The 17,677-nt window shown below is 40.0% G+C and overlaps 3 protein-coding genes and 1 long non-coding RNA gene across 6 annotated transcripts; 3 read left to right on the top strand and 1 right to left on the bottom strand.

Moving 5' to 3' along the window:
- Window positions 1-1,819: 1,819 nt before the first annotated feature.
- Window positions 1,820-5,889, top strand: pou5f3 (POU domain, class 5, transcription factor 3). The gene is made up of 5 exons (XM_027003658.2): window positions 1,820-4,546; window positions 4,633-4,744; window positions 4,835-4,965; window positions 5,135-5,299; window positions 5,391-5,889. Exons 1-5 carry the CDS (start codon window positions 3,806-3,808, stop codon window positions 5,652-5,654), a joined length of 1,413 nt encoding a protein of 470 aa, XP_026859459.1. The 5' UTR covers window positions 1,820-3,805; the 3' UTR covers window positions 5,655-5,889.
- Window positions 5,890-6,023: 134 nt separating this feature from the next.
- Window positions 6,024-10,661, bottom strand: fut7 (fucosyltransferase 7 (alpha (1,3) fucosyltransferase)). The gene is made up of 2 exons (XM_027003725.2): window positions 10,246-10,661; window positions 6,024-8,067 (listed from the first exon to the last, which is right to left on the bottom strand). Exons 1-2 carry the CDS (start codon window positions 10,271-10,273, stop codon window positions 6,989-6,991), a joined length of 1,107 nt encoding a protein of 368 aa, XP_026859526.2. The 5' UTR covers window positions 10,274-10,661; the 3' UTR covers window positions 6,024-6,988.
- LOC113573457 lies at window positions 10,307-12,282 on the top strand. Of its 3 annotated transcripts, none has more exons than XR_003410206.2 (4): window positions 10,307-10,390; window positions 11,422-11,473; window positions 11,621-11,777; window positions 11,874-12,282. It is a non-coding gene; the product is annotated as an uncharacterized LOC113573457 (long non-coding RNA). The 3 variants fall into 3 exon arrangements; XR_003410205.2 differs by having other exon boundaries at window positions 11,871-12,282; XR_003410207.2 differs by having other exon boundaries at window positions 10,350-10,390; window positions 11,425-11,473; window positions 11,871-12,282.
- A 2,874-nt stretch (window positions 12,283-15,156) lies between these two features.
- On the top strand, window positions 15,157-17,265 carry clic3 (chloride intracellular channel 3). The gene is made up of 6 exons (XM_027003754.2): window positions 15,157-15,214; window positions 15,773-15,882; window positions 16,006-16,131; window positions 16,271-16,377; window positions 16,489-16,664; window positions 16,899-17,265. The coding sequence occupies exons 1-6, from the start codon at window positions 15,179-15,181 to the stop codon at window positions 17,067-17,069; spliced, it is 726 nt and encodes a 241-aa protein (XP_026859555.1). The 5' UTR covers window positions 15,157-15,178; the 3' UTR covers window positions 17,070-17,265.
- Window positions 17,266-17,677: the final 412 nt, after the last annotated feature.

Genomic DNA, 17,677 nt, shown 5'->3' with positions numbered 1-17,677 from the left:
TTTAGCGGCTGTTATAATCTCCTTCTCAATTTCTACCTACTTTCTACCTACTTCACAAAGTAATCAGCACGCAGGAGTAACAAAGCAGGCTTCCCCCACCGCAGAGCTGTGATAGGCCACTTAAGTGCCTCTTAAGGTGTGTCTCGGAGGCAGCGTGTCATCAGGGGGGCCGTTAAAAGCCATTGTCAGTGTGAATGGTGAGGAAGGCAGCCATAGGCCATCCGAGGGAGATGTGTGAGGGGAGAGGGAGTAGTCATCAGCAGGGTGTCAAAGCTATCAAAAGACCATCGCACCGGTCAAATCAGGAGGACAGAGCAGATCGGAGAGATTGCGGACCCAGTCACCGTACAGACAGTTCCCAATCAGACTTGATTTAGCTGCAAAAGGCAAATGACACTAGACCACAACTCAAATGTTCAATTTAATAAAGTAATGTTTGAACTGTTTTCATGTGTTTAATTTTTTTAACTGATGCAACATATATGTTGCCCACAAAGCCCACAATTCAGTTGAGTAAACACAATGGACTTTTTTTTTTTTTCAACTTTAGGGTAAAAGTCAGATTGTTTAGAAATGTTTTTCCCTTGTCAAAGTTATGCTTAAAAATATGAATTAATCTTTACCAAATTCAGTGTACCTTAGAAAAACAAGAATATTTTTAAAACGCTATTTATGTTAATATTTAATAATGACACACCTCTAGGAAAGGTTGGCTGAAATCCACAATCTTAAACGCTATAAAAGTAAACACTGATCTTGAGTTTATTTTAAACAATGCTCCTTCATCTTTAAAAGGGAAAACAAGAATTTTTGGATTTGGATTTTAGCTTTTATGCTTCATTACTCTGTTTGGAATTTAGTCTGATGTGCATATGTAAGTCAGTAATCTAGTTTGTCTTGATACTGGCACTGAAAGCTGTAGGACATTTAACATTTGTGTTACCTAGTCATTGTTTACTAACAGTGGATTTGACACATCTCTGATCACAGAATGGTAAACCAGAATGAGATTAGAAAAAAATATAACCCACTGTTTGTTTTTCTATAGGACATCATTTTTTAATGCACACAGAATATCAGAGAAGCCTTTAGGTGGATGATTGTTAGCAATTAGGTGGAAGCACTGTAGGTGGATTTTGGTTACTGTAAACACATTTCATTTATTTCCCTTTAGTGGTCTGTTTTTGTCATATTTGAAATTTCCAAGAATTGATGTGACACAAGATTATAACAGCCCCAAAGGTCAACATGTGCTAATAGATGAGGAACAGACATGATGTCTGTATTACAAAATACTTTCTTTACTTTGTAGAGAAGTGCTCACTAAAGGCCACTTACAAAGACCCTAGATGTGAAGAAGCCATCTGGGTGCTTTGGAAGTCTAATCCTCAGCAGGTCCTCCCAGATCCCCCACCCCAACCCCCCTTTGCTGGAGCCCCACAGGCGCTCCTGCCTCTCTCTAGCGGCCTTGTGGAGCTCCGCTTAGTCCACTTTCCCCTCTCGCTCTCTGTGCTTTGCATGACAATCCCCTTCCAAGTCCATGGCCCAGCACAAAGCCTGGAGTGGAGGTTTGATGTCTTTTAAGCCTTTGACTGGCCCTCGAGGTCTCCACGGTGCCTGTCCTGCAGCTCTCTGAGCCGTGGAGATAGACTGGTCTCCTTTAGTTCGTAGCCTGCTGAAGTGTGTTTGGGAGCAGGGGGTAGATTGTTTTAGTTTGAGGAGAAAAGGGTAGCTCTCTCTGTGTGTGTGTGTGTGTGTGTGTGTGTGTGTGTGTGTGGATGGTCTGGCTGCGGGGTAGAGTATTAAGGGGGTTATAAGTGGGGGGATTTAATTTAATTGAATCTTAATTTAATTTAAGATTGTTTTTAAGAGTCATTAACACTGCAAGTAAGTGTGTGCTGAGTTTGTATTAACATTTTTCTTCCCTGTTCCTCTGGCTCTCCAATGAAGCATTACAGACAGCAGTCTTTTCTTAGTGTAGGTTACATATGCTGAAACAGTCATTACAAGACACTGAAACTCTGGCTGGTGTTTGTTTCAGAGGAGGGGGGAAGGTGACAGAATCAAAGGGTAGCGACTTATTGTTCGACACTGAAAAGCGGCTAATGGCCGGCCATCGCAACTCTGGATCACGAAGCTGCGGGGTGCCCCCGGGCCTTAGTGCACAATAACTACCCCCAACCTTCCTGCGGTGCGTCTTCCTGCCACAATCTGTACTGAACGGGTGGGTAGGTGGTGCACAACTGTATCGAAGTGACTGTCGAGTTTCACGATGTAAAACCGGTTTTCCCTAAAATAAAATACGATAAAATAAAGAAAAAAAAAGACTCCTCAACTAAAAATGCCATAAGCGCCACAGAGAAGGCACAGTCGATTAATGTACATTAACGCATATGTTATAGCTAGTTTTTTTTCGATGGAAAAATGCCGGTAATGTCTCACTTAAACATTTTTGTTGGGTACATTTTTCTTTTCTAAAATGTCTTTAGCAGAAGCAAAATACAATTTGAGTGCCCTGGTGTCACTAAGAAAGAATAACGTTGCTTCTAAATGTGTTAGCATATTTCAGTGCGAGACGCGACACTTGAGATCTAAATCTTTATCAGCAGCCTAATAGGCAACTCAGACAAACATTTCACCTTTTATTTGTTCTTCAGAGAAAACTGCTGAGGTTTCTTTCTGGCGAGGTTAGGCAATGAAACATAGCCTATGTAATTATTCAACTACCCTGGGAAACATTGGGCCTATGTAACTATTGGGCTACCTACAAATTATTTAAACAAAACAACACCAAACAACATTTTAATAAGGCACTGATTTAGTGTCACTATAGACCCAAAACAATTCGTATCAGACTGTCTTCTATTATCTAACACTTCCCTGTTCAATGACACTGGAATTAAAATGAAAAATCTAGGTAACAGTATACGGTCGTTGTAACAATAAATTTGTAACAATTTAAAGCCCACTGACTTTAAAAAATGTGGTTATAATGATTAGAACTTTGAGAACGCATCGGCTCGTCTTATCACATTAACATTGTTCTTTTCCTGTGGGATGCAGAGTTTTAATATCAAGGACAACTCGTTAAGAACAAATTATTGAAACAAAGTAATGTGTCATGCATGTTAAATACGTTTACTGTCAGCAGCACTATTTTGCATTATAAATACAGTACATGGAGTGGGTTCCACGTTACATCACGAGTTCATAGCGAGCGCATAGTTAAAGCGTGACTATCAAGGACATCAGAGAGTAATGACTGACTTATGACAAACATTTGTGTTTACTCCAGTTGTGGTTCATACAAATTTAGTTGATGGGGGAAAAAAACAACGGATACAAGTCCCAGTCCGTTCTTCCCTAAAGAACGAAATCAAGTTCATTCACAAATTCACGATCAGCTGAGTCCTATTGTGTGTGGTGGCCAATGGGAGCTGGGATCATTAGTACTCCAGCCTCCAGCGTGGACTGATTAGGAAAACCTGTAGGAATGCTGCATTCGAAACTCGCAAGCGTGGGTGTTGGAAGTAGCGGCGCTGATATACAGGAGGATCTTAACTGATGGCCATTTTACACCTAGACGACGGCTGCTCGCATTTTCGTTCAGGTGGCGAAGTAACTGGATCTCTCTACTAAAGGACTTTTACGGCACGTTAGTTTAGTTATTTGGCGGGGAACACCGGCTTCTTAAATCCCTATGTGAGAAGTTTTATTATGGACTTATTTAACACAGTGTCTTGATAGAAACAGATTTTTGGGTGTTTAGGTTCTCAACAGAATTGTAGGTGACTTATTTGGGAGGATGTCTGAGCGACCCCAGAGCCCTATAGCAGACTGCAGCAGCAGGTCGTACGAGGTCACCAGGACCATGTACGCTCCACTGCAGGGCAACGAAGGTATGAATGGTGCTTCTCTTCAGTTTCCACAAACTATGCTTCAAGATCCTAGTCTGGTGCTCAACAAAACATCTTTTAATGGCATCAATCAGACTCCGACACAATCATTTTTCCCCTTTTCAACGGGCGACTTTAGATCAAATGATGTGCAAGTGAGTGATTTTTCGCAGCCGAAACACTGGTATCACTTTATGGCGCCTGAGTATACCGGCCAAGTCGCCGGGGTCACTGCAGCCACTCAGCCGACCAACCTTAGCCCTCCTATCGCTCAAACCAGGGAGCAAATCAAGATGCCCGAGGTTAAAACTGAAAAAGACGTGAACGACGAATTCGGCAGTACGGAGACCAAGGTCCAACCTCAATTTCCTAGTCCGTCAATGACCACCGGTGTTTACTACGCTACCCCATGGAACCCATCCTTTTGGCCTGGCATACCTCATATCTCTGGTCCCACCAACATCGCCCAAGCTCCCCCGACCCCTTCTGCTTCTTCACCCTCTCTGTCCCCATCCCCACCCGGGAATGGATTCAGTAGCCCGGGATTCTACAACGGAGGCTCTGCGCAATCTATGCCCGCGACTCAGGCGCAAAGTACCACACGAAGTAGTGGCTCCTCCAGTGGAGGCTGCAGCGATTCTGAGGAAGAGGTAACTGTTTTTGTTTATCAATTGTCTGCTTTGCGTAACAATGTATGATTGATCTGGTGGTGTATGTTCACCAATCCTTTTTTAAGGAGAACTTGACCACGGAAGAATTGGAGCAGTTTGCCAAAGAATTAAAGCATAAGCGCATCACGCTTGGTTTTACTCAAGCAGATGTCGGTCTGGCGCTGGGTAATCTGTACGGTGAGTATTTGTTCTTGTGGGTTTGATACTGATACTGTGCACGAAAACCCGAACTGATCATCTGAATTAATCGTACTGTCTTGTGTGCAGGGAAAATGTTCAGCCAGACAACCATCTGTCGCTTCGAAGCTCTTCAACTTAGTTTTAAGAATATGTGCAAACTAAAGCCGTTACTCCAAAAGTGGCTGAATGAAGCGGAAACCTCAGAAAACCCCCAAGATGTCAGTAGGCCGTAACGTAAACTTTCACTGGCGTTATTTTCTCCACTAGGGGGCATTGTATAGTTTTACTCATTCTTGCATTAACTAATAAGTTTTTGTAAGTAAAGGGTAAAAACGGGTGTTTGACGCGACCCGCACTCAGTCCACGTAACTGGTTCTTCTCTTGCAGATGTACAAGGTTGAACGGGTATTTGTTGACACCAGAAAACGAAAGAGAAGGACTAGCTTGGAGGGTTCTGTCCGCACTGCTCTTGAATCATACTTTCTTAAGTGTCCCAAACCCAACACCCTGGAAATAACTCACATCTCTGATGACCTTGGCTTGGAGAGAGATGTAAGTGAACAACTGATGTTGGCTTCTTCTGAAATTAAAGCTAAATTCTTTTTGAGTCTTCGCCGTTTGAATGTGGCTTGTGTGTTCTCAGGTGGTGCGAGTGTGGTTCTGTAACCGCAGGCAGAAAGGCAAGCGTTTGGCTCTACCTTTCGATGAAGAGAGTGCAGAGAGTCAATTCTATGAACAAAGCCCCACACCACCTCTGCATGTGGGGGCCACGCCTCTCTCGGGACAGGGCTATCCAGGTACCGCTCACCCAGGGACTGTCCCGAGTCTGTACATGCCCCCGCTTCATCGGCCAGAGGTCTTCAAGCAAGCCATGCACCCTGGACTTGTGGGGCACCTTCCAAGCTAAGCAGGCCGAGTAGCCTTTTTTACTGCTTGTCCAACATCAACAAATGGAGTAATGCTTAATAATTTTGCTTGAAAGCGGAGGTTTGTAGCTCTAAAACCGAATGATTACGGTGGGTGGGTTTCCTGTTTTTGTTTTTAGTTTATTTTTAAATGATGCTGCTTTCTATGTTGCTATCTAACATGCATTGGCCACCTGGAATTAGTCTGGTTAAGGAATGAATGAAATGAACATGGTATGTCAACTTGATTTATAATGCATGAGTCTAAACTTTGTTTGAAATATATTTGCACACAAATCATGGTTTTATTTGAAAGCATGATTGATTTTTTTTTTTTTTTTTGTTGTTTTTTTAAACTTTAAATGTTTGTACCCTTTATTCATGTACAGATTCCCTTTCTCTTTTTCGGTATTTGATAATGAGCATATGCAGTATTGAGTAGAGCCGTTTCTGGACAAATTGCTGACTTTTGACATGTTGCATTTTAACAGTGCCTGGGTAGGTTTTTTAAAATGGATAAGTGGGCTCTGGAAGGGCATCAGACATTGCTCTCCTTTCTCACAGCTGAATCATTCCTGCATTTGTTAATGTAGATGTTTGTGCCTTAATTATCACATTATACTTTCTCACATGCATTGTAAATGAAGCCTAATTTGATAATTTATTGAAATATTCCTGTACAAATCTTTTCTGGCAATTGACGGGTACATAATTTGAATGCTAGCAATTGAAGCACAATTCTACAGTCTGGTACTATATTGTCCTTTAGAGTATATTAAAAAAAAATGCACAAAGTATTGTAATGTCTTCCTTTTAAAAAACAAAAAAACAAAAAACTGATTTATGGGTGATGAATGTTTTGAGGAAACAGATGTCTTGTCAAGACTGGTAGGGACTGTCTGAGGCAAGTCTAGTGTTTCCTTTTTTAATAAAAATTACCCTGGTAAGTTTATGGATCTGTTACGCAACCTACTTGCAAGCTTTTTTTTTTTTGGTGGTTACACTTGACATCCTGTGGATTAAAGTGCAACTGGTAAGGGTTTCTCTCTGCCCTCCCTCATTGGTTTCAGTTGCCAAGTCCTTGCCCATAAGTAGTGTGCGGTAACCGATGGTACTAAAACATTAATCCAGACCCCTTGATCATTGCTTGATTTTTGGAAAGTGTCGTGGGTTTTTTTTTTAACTTGTGTGTTTTTTGTTTTTTTGGTTTTCTTCTTTACTTGTGGATAAGCTTAACCGTGCCTGGTCTATAAAGGTACCTTCCTGTGTAATAAAGACACAGACCACTCCGAACTCACAAGGAAGAAAATGTAATGTGCGAGATCTATGTCCTTTATCAATCAGTTGGCCATGCTTCCAAGCCCTGGTATTTGTGGTATGGCAGTTTATCATAAACAACACAGATGGTACAGAGTCTTTCTTTCCAGTCTGTATAAAGTTTGATACTGTTGCTCTGATGCCATGCAAAGTATGACTTGTAGCGCTCTGCATCTCTAGCCAGTTCTGTTAGGAACCTGCCCAGGGCGTCTGTGGATTCGAAGTCATCCACGTGGATGAAAGAGTGTGGTGGTGCCACAGCTTCATAGTCGCTGCGTGGAGGTCCCAAGACCACGGGCACTGCACCCCCCAGGAAGGCGTTTCGCCACAGCTTCTCTGTGATGTAGTGTGGAGAGACTGTGTTCTCAAAGGCCAGGTAAAAATAGCAGCGTGAGATGGTGGTTAGCAGCGACCCCTGATCCAGAGGCCTGTTCACAGCTTCGCCGTACACCTGCACCGCGATGGTCTGCTGCAGCTGCTTGTACACTGTGCTCCGTTTGTGCCACTTCTTGTAGTTTGAGACCACCCAGCAGGCCAGCTCACTCTTATTTGTTGAGAGGGTGAAGTCGCCAGGCCCTTCCTCACCATCTCTCTTCTTGGGCACAGATTTCCCATACGGCACTGTAATGTCCGCAGCAGGGTTGTATGACATGGTCAGGTCGAAGAGGCCCGCGTACTGATTCATATTGCCGTTGTTTTCCGGGGCTTCCAGAGACAGCCAGACCCATCTTTGAGAGGCTGGCCGAGGGAGATGGAGAGGCAACGTCTGGACTTGCAACTTCAGCTCATGGTGATGAAACACCACTATTTCAGCGAGGGGGTAGTGTGTGCGGTTATCTACCAGATGGCAGCCAGAGATTCCAAAACTCTCCAGGCAGATGTCGCCCTCCAGGTTGTGCTGAACGCCAAAAGGCCAGTACCACAGTAGGATAGTTATGTTCCCTGCACTGTGGCTGCTGTTGTAAAAAAGGTTTTCATGGCTCTGAAAAGGGAGCATCCACTTTAAAAAAATGCCAGATAGAACAAAGGAGAGGAGGAGGAGCTGCTTTTTCTGCCAAAGCTTCAGTTGTACGATGAACGTCAGTTGGTTTTTCATCACTGGGGAGTGAGGATTATATAATTGAACATTAGAATGCATTAGTGTAAGCATAGAGAAAATATTGCAAAATTAAACAGTGTTAGTTTTAGATTAATTTGGTTCAACCAGCACAAAGAAATCTTGTCAGTGTCATGTTTTGTCATTTACCTCCATTTTTCAACTAAGTGTTCAACTCTTGCCTAGCATTACCTATGTTGAAAACTTCACATTTTCTACAAATCCTTGGATACCTGCAAATTCCCTTCCTTTAAAAGTTTATGCATCCCTACTGATGATGGTTTATGACCTTAGGAAGAACTCTTTCCTAGATGTTCTCATAAGGCTGTCAGAACTTGTTTTTAAACTGCTTCACCATTGCCTTCTACTTTGAGTAGTACTCACAAATACAAGATAAATGGGACTGTCCTAAGTCCCCGTACTATGTTAACCACTTTATTACATTTGTTGAGCTACTGGATCTGTACCCTTAATATTCCTGAGATACACCGATGACATTTTTGGTATTGCTCCATGCATATTTGAAGAGCTGTTGATTTCTTCCTTCTCCAAATTCCACCCACCTCTCGAAGAATGTATAGCGCATCCTGACGTCAGGATATTTTTTTTAGATGTATTAGTTAAGTCTGGAACTTCTGGTTTAAATACCACCAGCTCTTATAAACCTACAGGAAGAACATGGAATTTCTACCCAGATATGGACTTCTCATCCTACAAATAAAACAGTGACTTAATGCTTAAACACTTCAGAATCCTGTAGGTTGATATATACTCTATCTACTCTGTATACCTTTTTAAGGAGCCTCCATTAATCTGCTACAGATAGGACAAAACAATCAAAGGCATGCTTGTAAAATGTGAGATACATGATCAGTCGAATAATAACTGTGGTAATGTGACCTGCAAGTGCTCCAGATAAGCCTGATAAAATGTATTAATATACAGCCACTACAATAACTAGCACAAAAGGATCGTTCTCACCCATTCCTTTTCAGGCATTTCTGAAGGAATGGTCTGTTGTATCTCTTGTTACATGTAATAATCTTTACACTGGAGAAACCAAGAGCAGGCTTTCTGATTGCTTCATTGAACACCTTCTGACCATGTGAATTAAGGATTTGTTCCCATTAACAGCGTAATTTAATGCTAATGGTCATTAATGTTATATCTGTGTACATTGCCAGTTATTGCTATGGCAGCAATTAAACGTAAGAAAACTTTGCTAACATAATCTGGTTTCACCTCTTAGAATTTAGAATCACTTTGCTTGCACAGCTGATGAAGGACCTCTGTACGAACCATCCTGTTTCACTGGAGGCTACCCTTCAATTCTTACTACTTCTACATTTTTTTTTTTACAAGTGTTCAAAAGAAAATGTAGTCGAAGTAGGGCTACTATAACATTAAAACTAATATTGTCACGAGTGTGAGCTGGTACCAAAGCGTGTGCCGAGACCAGGGACTTCAGCAAGGTGAGATTAAAGCTGTGTTCTGACTTGATCACTTTGATTCGATTAAAACGAACCCTGGTGCGATTGATCTGTTAGAATAAGTGTGAACTCTTCCTTTCGAACTCTGGTGCGCATCAAATAAGCGGACCGAGACCGCCTGAGCATGTGGATCTCCCGTTTCTAAACGAATTCACGAATTCTGCTGCGGTTCGTTTGAAGTATGAACACAATATGAACTAAAGCCATCTAAAGGAACTAAACACAGAACGTGATGTTACAAGATCCGACACTCGGATCGCCGCGACAGAACAGAGTACATTGAAAACTAAACCTTTTTTCTATTACATTTCGATACAGGCTTCGGAAACGTGCAGCGTACCTTCACTGGTATGTGTAGCGCAGGAATTGTTCTGACTCCTTTATCTATCTTATTACTTCTTGCTGTGTTTCCAGACGGTAAAAATACCACCAGGTATACACAACCACGACACGTGCATTAAGCCCATAGACTTATATATACTCATATATGCATTATACTTCAACTTTTACAAACCTATTTTGGTTCTATTGTAACTTTATGGGCGTGAATTTTAAGCAAACCAGGACTATAATGTAATGATGTATCATTTTCTTGGTTAGGGTCAGGTTTAGGACTACGAGACTGAGCACAGCCTCACACACAGCTTCCTGCACATATTCTACAGAAGTCAGAGCTATGGTTGTGCTTACCTGGATGAGACATCTGGGTAGAACACATCAGTAGCTGCAGATGCTGATGTGGACCGAAGTGGTTAAACAGCGGCAAGGTCACAAGACGAAAAGGTGTGTCGCTGCTGAAATGTCATCTAATGCGGTGGCAATGATGATGAGATATGTAAGTATTTCCTGTTTTTTTTTTTTCCATAGCACCCTTTCTCCGCAATTTCTCAATTTCTCTCAAATGTTGAGACCTCAACAAGTGCGACAACTTTAGATGTAACAAACAGGACATGAGGTCGCTGAATGTGGAATGTTTTGTCTATGGTGACTTGAGCTCCTTACGGGCCCTGTTTGAAATCCTGTTTAGTTTTATCTGCTGCTTGTCAACTCTGTTCTCTGTGTTGATCATAGTGGATTGTGGTCTGAGTAGTGTGGAAAGCACCCTCTAATTTCCTGTATGCCCACGTGTGTGTGCGTGTGTGTGTGTTTGTGTGTGTGTGTGTGACAGGGTGCATGTAACATACATTGCAAGGCCTATGTAGCAATACTTTCTCTTTCTGCCCCACTGGTATAAAGTGAAATAAAGTTATGAGATGAGGGCTAGGTGAGCATTATTACCAGCACATGGGAAACAGTCTGATACTGATTAGCTTTACTATATGATTTGGTCACAGACAAGTAGAGAGAAAGAGGAATGAATGAGGTATTTGTAGTTTTTTGTATTTGTGGTGATTTATTGCACTGAATACAATTTCAACCCAAATACACAGTAATATTTTCAGACACTCGATTTAAACTGCATTAAGTTCTTCAGTACTCACACAGACTCACCTATCTGGTTTAGGACATAGTATGACTTGTTTTATAGTTTTGGGTGTGTGTGTGTGTGTGTGTTTGTTTGTTTGTTTTCATTTTATTGCTGGCAAAATATGTGACTGACAGTTAATGGGGTAAAAATACAGTGACTCATGTCATCTTCCCAAGTCCATATTTTATTGTCTGAAAATTGCCTCACCAAAAAAGTGCTAAAACCATGAAAACTTCTTTATTTATTTTGTTACCAACTGTAACCGAAATGTGTGCATTTCTGTTTGCTCGTGTGTACCCTCTTTGTATGGTTTGTCCGGTTACTCAATTTGTCTGATATGTATGCTGTTTTGTAACTGTACATGTATCAATTAAAAATCTCTCTGACTGTCTACTTAGCAGGTATCTTTGCAACAGCCAATCAAGCAGCAGGATAATTGAATAATGAAAAGTATGTATAAATCTTAAACTGGAAGCCAACCTTTAAGAGCATGATCTTGAAATATTGGGATCTTGACACTGAGAATGTGCATATTAAGATATTACAATGTTTTCTGCATGAGGATGATGAATACTCACGGTCTCTTTGTCTTTCAAGGAAGGAATACAGCCAATCAGAGAATTGCAAGCTAGTGGGGAGACTATAGGAGACAGACTACTGGAGAGACTTGTTCCAGGAGTTCCTGGTCAGTAGGGGACTTCAGTGATGATGTGGTTGACAAGGGTTTCACTTCTGCTTTCTTGGTATAATTCAGGTAAGCTCTCTCTCTCTTACACACACAAACACATTTTTGTGAAGTCACCTTATTGAGAATGCAACTTGTTTTAATGGACATCTTATTTTACAGTAGAAATCAGACACTGAGAAGAACATGGAACCGCCAGATTGTGATGGCCATGACTTGCATCATGGCAAACCTTTCCTAATGAATCATGTACCAGAGCATTACCAAGCAGGAGACTACCTCCATCTTGTGTACTCTCACAAACTGGACATTGTTCTGGAAGAATATGTTTGCATTTAGAAAACTGACATTCCATGTGGCTCAAACCTTTATGAGCTCTGTATTTTGACAATGGTGGAAAATGGTCTTGAGGCTGGTCATAACACTGCTGAGGCTACCAGGCTGTACAGACAGATAAGACCCTTGAAAAAATATACCTGTCAGATGAACCAAGGATGGAAAAACTGAAATCTGTGACAAATGTATTATTCTGCTTAAAGAGGTAACTGAAAAAGAGAGAGTGGAAATCAATATTCCTGACACTAGATCTGTATTCTGTCATCAAATATGATTTAACTGTTTTAATAATAAAACAAAAAAAATTAAAGCTTTAATTAAATCAATTTAGATCATTAACTCTTTTGTTTCTAAACTAAATTATTTCATTTGTCAATCATTTAATTCTCATTTTAATTTTGTTCTTTACTTATTTATTTATTTATTTAGTTAGTTATATAATAAGTCCAACAAAATGCATAACATTATATTGTCCTCATGTCACTTTTGTGGAACATACACTAACCCCTATTGTTAAGTTGCACTGAAGCAACATATGATCATGTTCCCTACGATGCTGCTATCACCATGTTTGGCTGTAGGGATAGTATTAGATGAGAGATGTGCAGTGTTTTTTCTCCAGACACAGTGCTTGCTGTTCTGCCCAAAGAGTTCAGTTTTTGTCTCACCATACTAAAGAATATTTTTCACATGTTTCCAGAGTCCTTTATATGCTGTTTAACATATACCAAGCAGGCTCTATCTAAATCTTTGTGAGTAATAACACATTGTTTTTAGATGTGAGATGTTCTCAATCTTTTAAAAGTCTATTCAGAGTCTTTTCAAAGTCTTCTTGTGTATTGTCAGCAGGTCCAACTAAAACAAGTTTTTCATTATGGGTGATTAAGTTTAGATTGTTAGGTAAAAATAGTAATTACATCCATTCAAAATCAAATCCATCTGTACTGGTATTTTAAAGAGACCTTGATTTTGAGAAAAGTGCTATATAAATTAAACATATTATTATTATTATTATTATTATTAAATACACAATAAAGTGTGCAACAAGGGTGATGAATAATAAAAATACAGAGGCTGAAGACATGACTAAGTGAAAGTAGAAATAAAGTCTTAAGCCTCTATATTATCATTATATTATCATTATTCTTAAGCCTCTATATTATCGTTATATTATCATTATTCTTAAGCCTCTATATTATCATTATTCAGCCCCTTTACTTGTTACGCTGAAGAGTCAAGACTGGCTATAAATTATGTGGTCACTTTACATTTCCTTTTTTATTTTTCATTTTTCATCAATATTCCATTTCAATAAGAGTCAAGGGAAAAAACTGAGATAGCAACAAACCACAGAATTATCATATTAACATCAAAATCAATGTGAAACTATAGATCGCAACAGTGTATAGGAATATATTCGAATTGAAAATGAACAGGTAAATAAATAGTTAATTAACTAAATAACATTAATTAGTCTAGTTGGAATAATTGCAATTTATGGAAGAATGGAGTGATGGGAAAGAATGACCTGTAAACTAGAAACTGACAGCTTCACGTTCTGTGATTAACAAGTCAAAGAGTTTTACAAGCTTGAAGAAATGAACTAAGCGTGGGGCCTTTCTGTAGTATCTGCAAGCAGAAGTGGAAGGTAACATCACTTCCTCTGACACATTGAAAGGAAGCCTCTTGCCTCCCAGTTCCCTCTTCTGATGTCGTACAGAACCTGCAGTGTTGTATTTTTAGAGTGTGAATCTGGTCATATTTATACATATATTTATTAGGAAAATATGGTAAGCATAGAGTAGCTTGCAAAAATATTCTGACATTATGAGACACATACCTCTCAAGTTTTACGCACTGGCTGTGAGCCTTGTGCATTTGGAAAAGATCTAACAGTCTCATGCCCAACCAATCAAATCTCATGCATCAATTTGACGAATCTTAGTGTGGTTTTAAGAGGTAAAGTCTCTGGAGTCAACTTCAGCTAACATAATGCAGTTCTTTTATATATACCATCTAGCTAAATTCCAAAATACCTTGGTATGAAGATAAGAAAGATATTAATAATAAGAAATTTGTTCATAAGAATAAACATGCAAATCATATTTAGCTGCAAAAAATTTATAACATTAAAACGTAAACATGGATGTGATGCATGCATTTGTCACACTCAAATCAGAACTATAGGCAGAGCATGTTTGGATTGATTGATAGATAGACTGATTGATTTATTAATTGATTCATTCATTTGTTTCTTTATTGAAATGAACAAACATGCTTTACTCCAAACATATGCGTGAGAATACTAAACTTTGCCCCATGAATTCCAAAATTATTTCTTGCAAAGAGAATGAATAAGGGTGATATTTAGGTTGCATTTTCACTTTAATTAAACAGGTTACGCTGAAGGCTGTTAATTTGATGTAGCATAACGCTAACATAAAAGCTTTCGACCCCAGATTACAGTGGACATTTTATGTGTATTAGCATTTGTGATTATGGGCTTTTCCACTGACACACAACATGTAAATTCAAAGTCTATGCCTATGGTGTAAAAAATACAGATCCATATCTTATTTAGAAGAGCTACAGTCCTAGTAGTCAGGATAGGCCGAATCCAGACACCACTGTGCAGCACAGAGACATAATAGAGACCATAGAAAGTAGTCATGTCAGTCTGTGGATGGTGGAGACATATCTGAGTAAGCCAGAAGAAAAGCACTGACAAGTCTTTTGGCATGTCAGTGATTGGAGCAGCAGAAAAGGAGAGACAAGATGGGTAGAAGAGACAGGTCGAACTGGTCGGTCCGGTGGGCAGATATTCTAAATGCTCAAGACTGATGGGGTGTGGTGCAAGACACGGAGACACAGAGAAAGGAAAGAGAAAAAGTGAGACGAGGAGGTGTACTGGAAATTTAAAGAGCAAAAGCATTGGAACATTTTGAATGAGCTTGAGATTTTGCACACTAAAACTTAAAGGACTACCCCGGAAGACACCAGAGTTTGGATATAGCTGGATATCGCACATCTGTCTGGCACAGGGATGTAAAAGAGGCTTCTGGCTTGGCTGGTGAATGAGCTTGACATTTGACATCTGAAAGACCAAAGAGGAGGTAGACAGGAGGACCTGAAAGATGGCAGAGGCACCAAAAATTGAACTATTCATCAAGGTCAGAGAGCAACTCATTGCATTATTCTCTATTTGCCACAGTGCTGTCTAAAAATGATTACTTCCTGTTGTTTTTGGGTAAGGGTGTTGCCTGGGAAAAGTATTAATTCATCATTTTAGAATGTGAATCAATTGCAATCATGTGATACTGTGAATGATTCCTTATAAAAATAGGATAAAGGTTTGACACTTGTTTAACTTGACAACAGCAGCTTGGTTTGTGCTGTGCTATGACCTCTGGTGGAAATGCTCGCACTTCCTGACAAACCTGTGATGGAATCATTTTAATAATCAACAACAATAGCATAAAGGTCACCAACCTCAAAACAGAAACTCAGGAAGACAGTGCCACCTCATCCTGGGCATATACAAATCAGAATGAAAGAAACAAACAGGAATTGTAGCAAGAGAGCACAGATAAGTCTATTTATAAAAACCATGACAAGAGTGGCTGAGTGAAGTCATTTTCTTTAACGTTTGCGTGTTTGCAGATGTGTTATTTCTCTGTGCGCTTTAAAACTGTCCTTAATTTTAAGACGTTACACTACTTTTCCCACAGGCAAGTGATGATGGTGCAGGAGTTGGCAACTGCCCATTCTGCCAGCGCCTCTTCATGATTCTCTGGATGAAAGGGGTTAATTTCACTCTCACTACTGTGGATATGAAGAGGTGAGAGATACAAAGTAATAAGTAGTCAAGAGTTAAATGTGGGTATCTTTGCACACCTAGCAGTATCTTCAAAAGTAACATTATGGTCCATGAAAACATTATGTTTTCATTGATTTTTGGTAGAGCTCCAGAGGTTCTGAAGGACCTAGCTCCAGGTTCCCAGCCCCCTTTTCTCCTCTATAATGGAGAAGTGCATACTGACACTAACAAGATAGAGGAGTTTCTGGAGGAGACCTTGGCACCCCCAAAGTGAGAGAAACCATTTTCAAATTTGTATTATTAACCAGGAACATGCAAAAGCAAAGCAGTATAATCACAGTCCAGGCCTGAGAACTTGAAACTTGTCTTCAGAGACTAATGATTGTCCGGCACACATTTGTCATAACAGATATCCCAAACTGTGCTGTCGCTATAAGGAGTCCAACCGTGCTGGAGATGACATTTTCCACAAATTCTCAGCTTACATCAAAAACCCCAATCCTGGACTCAACGACAGTGAGAACCATTCTTTCACGGAGCATGCATGTTTCACATGTTGTCCTTTTTTCCTTGTGCATACGTAGCTACCCTTTTGTGCCATCAGTCCTGAACTGTATAAATTTTCAGTGCTAGAAAAGAAATTCCTAAGGAGTCTGATGAAGCTGGATCAGTACCTGCTTACCCCTCTTCAGCATGAGCTGGACCAGAACCCCAATGCAGGCCAATCCACCCGACAGTACCTGGATGGGGACTCCCTCACTCTCGCTGACTGTAATCTTCTCCCCAAGCTACATATTGTCAAGGTTCTTAAATGTCCTGTCTGTCACCCCCTTTCATTATTCATCAACTATAACATATAATACAGCAGTTGTAATTAAAGTAAATTAAAGCATCTAAATTAGAATATTTGATATTCAGTACAACCAGTTCACCAAATGATTGCAACAGCAGACATCCTTGTGTGAATTTATGGAGGTGTGATCTGTTTAGCACTGTTATCTGTTGTGTTTATATACTGCCACTTCCTTCTCTTTCAGGTTGTATGTAGGAAATATCGTGACTTTGAGATCCCTGGAGCACTCACTGGGCTGAATAAGTACCTGGAGAGAGCCTACCAGAAGGAACAGTTTCGCAACACATGCCCTAACGATGCTGAGATTCTGCTGGCCTACCACTCTGTGGCCAAATATCTCAACAAGAAGAACTAGATTGAGAATAGGGGGTATGGGTGGGGTTTTGGTATGGAAATTTTCTTGGAAAGCTTTAAGACAAAATTTATGCATACTAAATGATATGATGGATTATGCAAAAATCTGGGAGATGTAGGTCGAGGCAGTTTTTTGTATAATGTAGGCTGTGTATTGTGAATATTCCCTGCCTGTTTTGTTCTGTGCCACTAGTCATATTTACACATTAAATAATCATGTGTATGTGGAGACTACACCTTTTCATCGTGGTGCTTTATCTTATTAACCAATAAAACAACTAACACTATAAATAAATAAAACTTTGTACATTTGAAATTATGTGGATTTTAAAAATGCTTAACTCATCAGCTATTTAGTTTGTCAGTTAAAGCCTATTAACGTACAATTGTAAATTGTGTATTTGTTAGTTATAGCCTATTATTTTAACTTTAGTCCCCGCATTTTTTCAGACTGTCAGAGAATTGTTTTAATAATTTATAATTCTTCTCTAAATATTGTGAACATTTACCTAGTACCCCAGTAGGGTGGTGACATCAAAGACGTCAGTCAGCAACAGAGAACAGGTAAACAACGCCGCTTCTGATTGGCTCTTAAAGGATAAAACAACC

This window comes from Electrophorus electricus, chromosome 6 (assembly GCF_013358815.1).
Source record: "Electrophorus electricus isolate fEleEle1 chromosome 6, fEleEle1.pri, whole genome shotgun sequence".
Taxonomy (NCBI): domain Eukaryota; kingdom Metazoa; phylum Chordata; class Actinopteri; order Gymnotiformes; family Gymnotidae; genus Electrophorus; species Electrophorus electricus.
The sequence above is the reverse complement of the archived record's forward strand: the minus strand, read 5'-3'. Positions and strand labels throughout refer to the sequence as shown.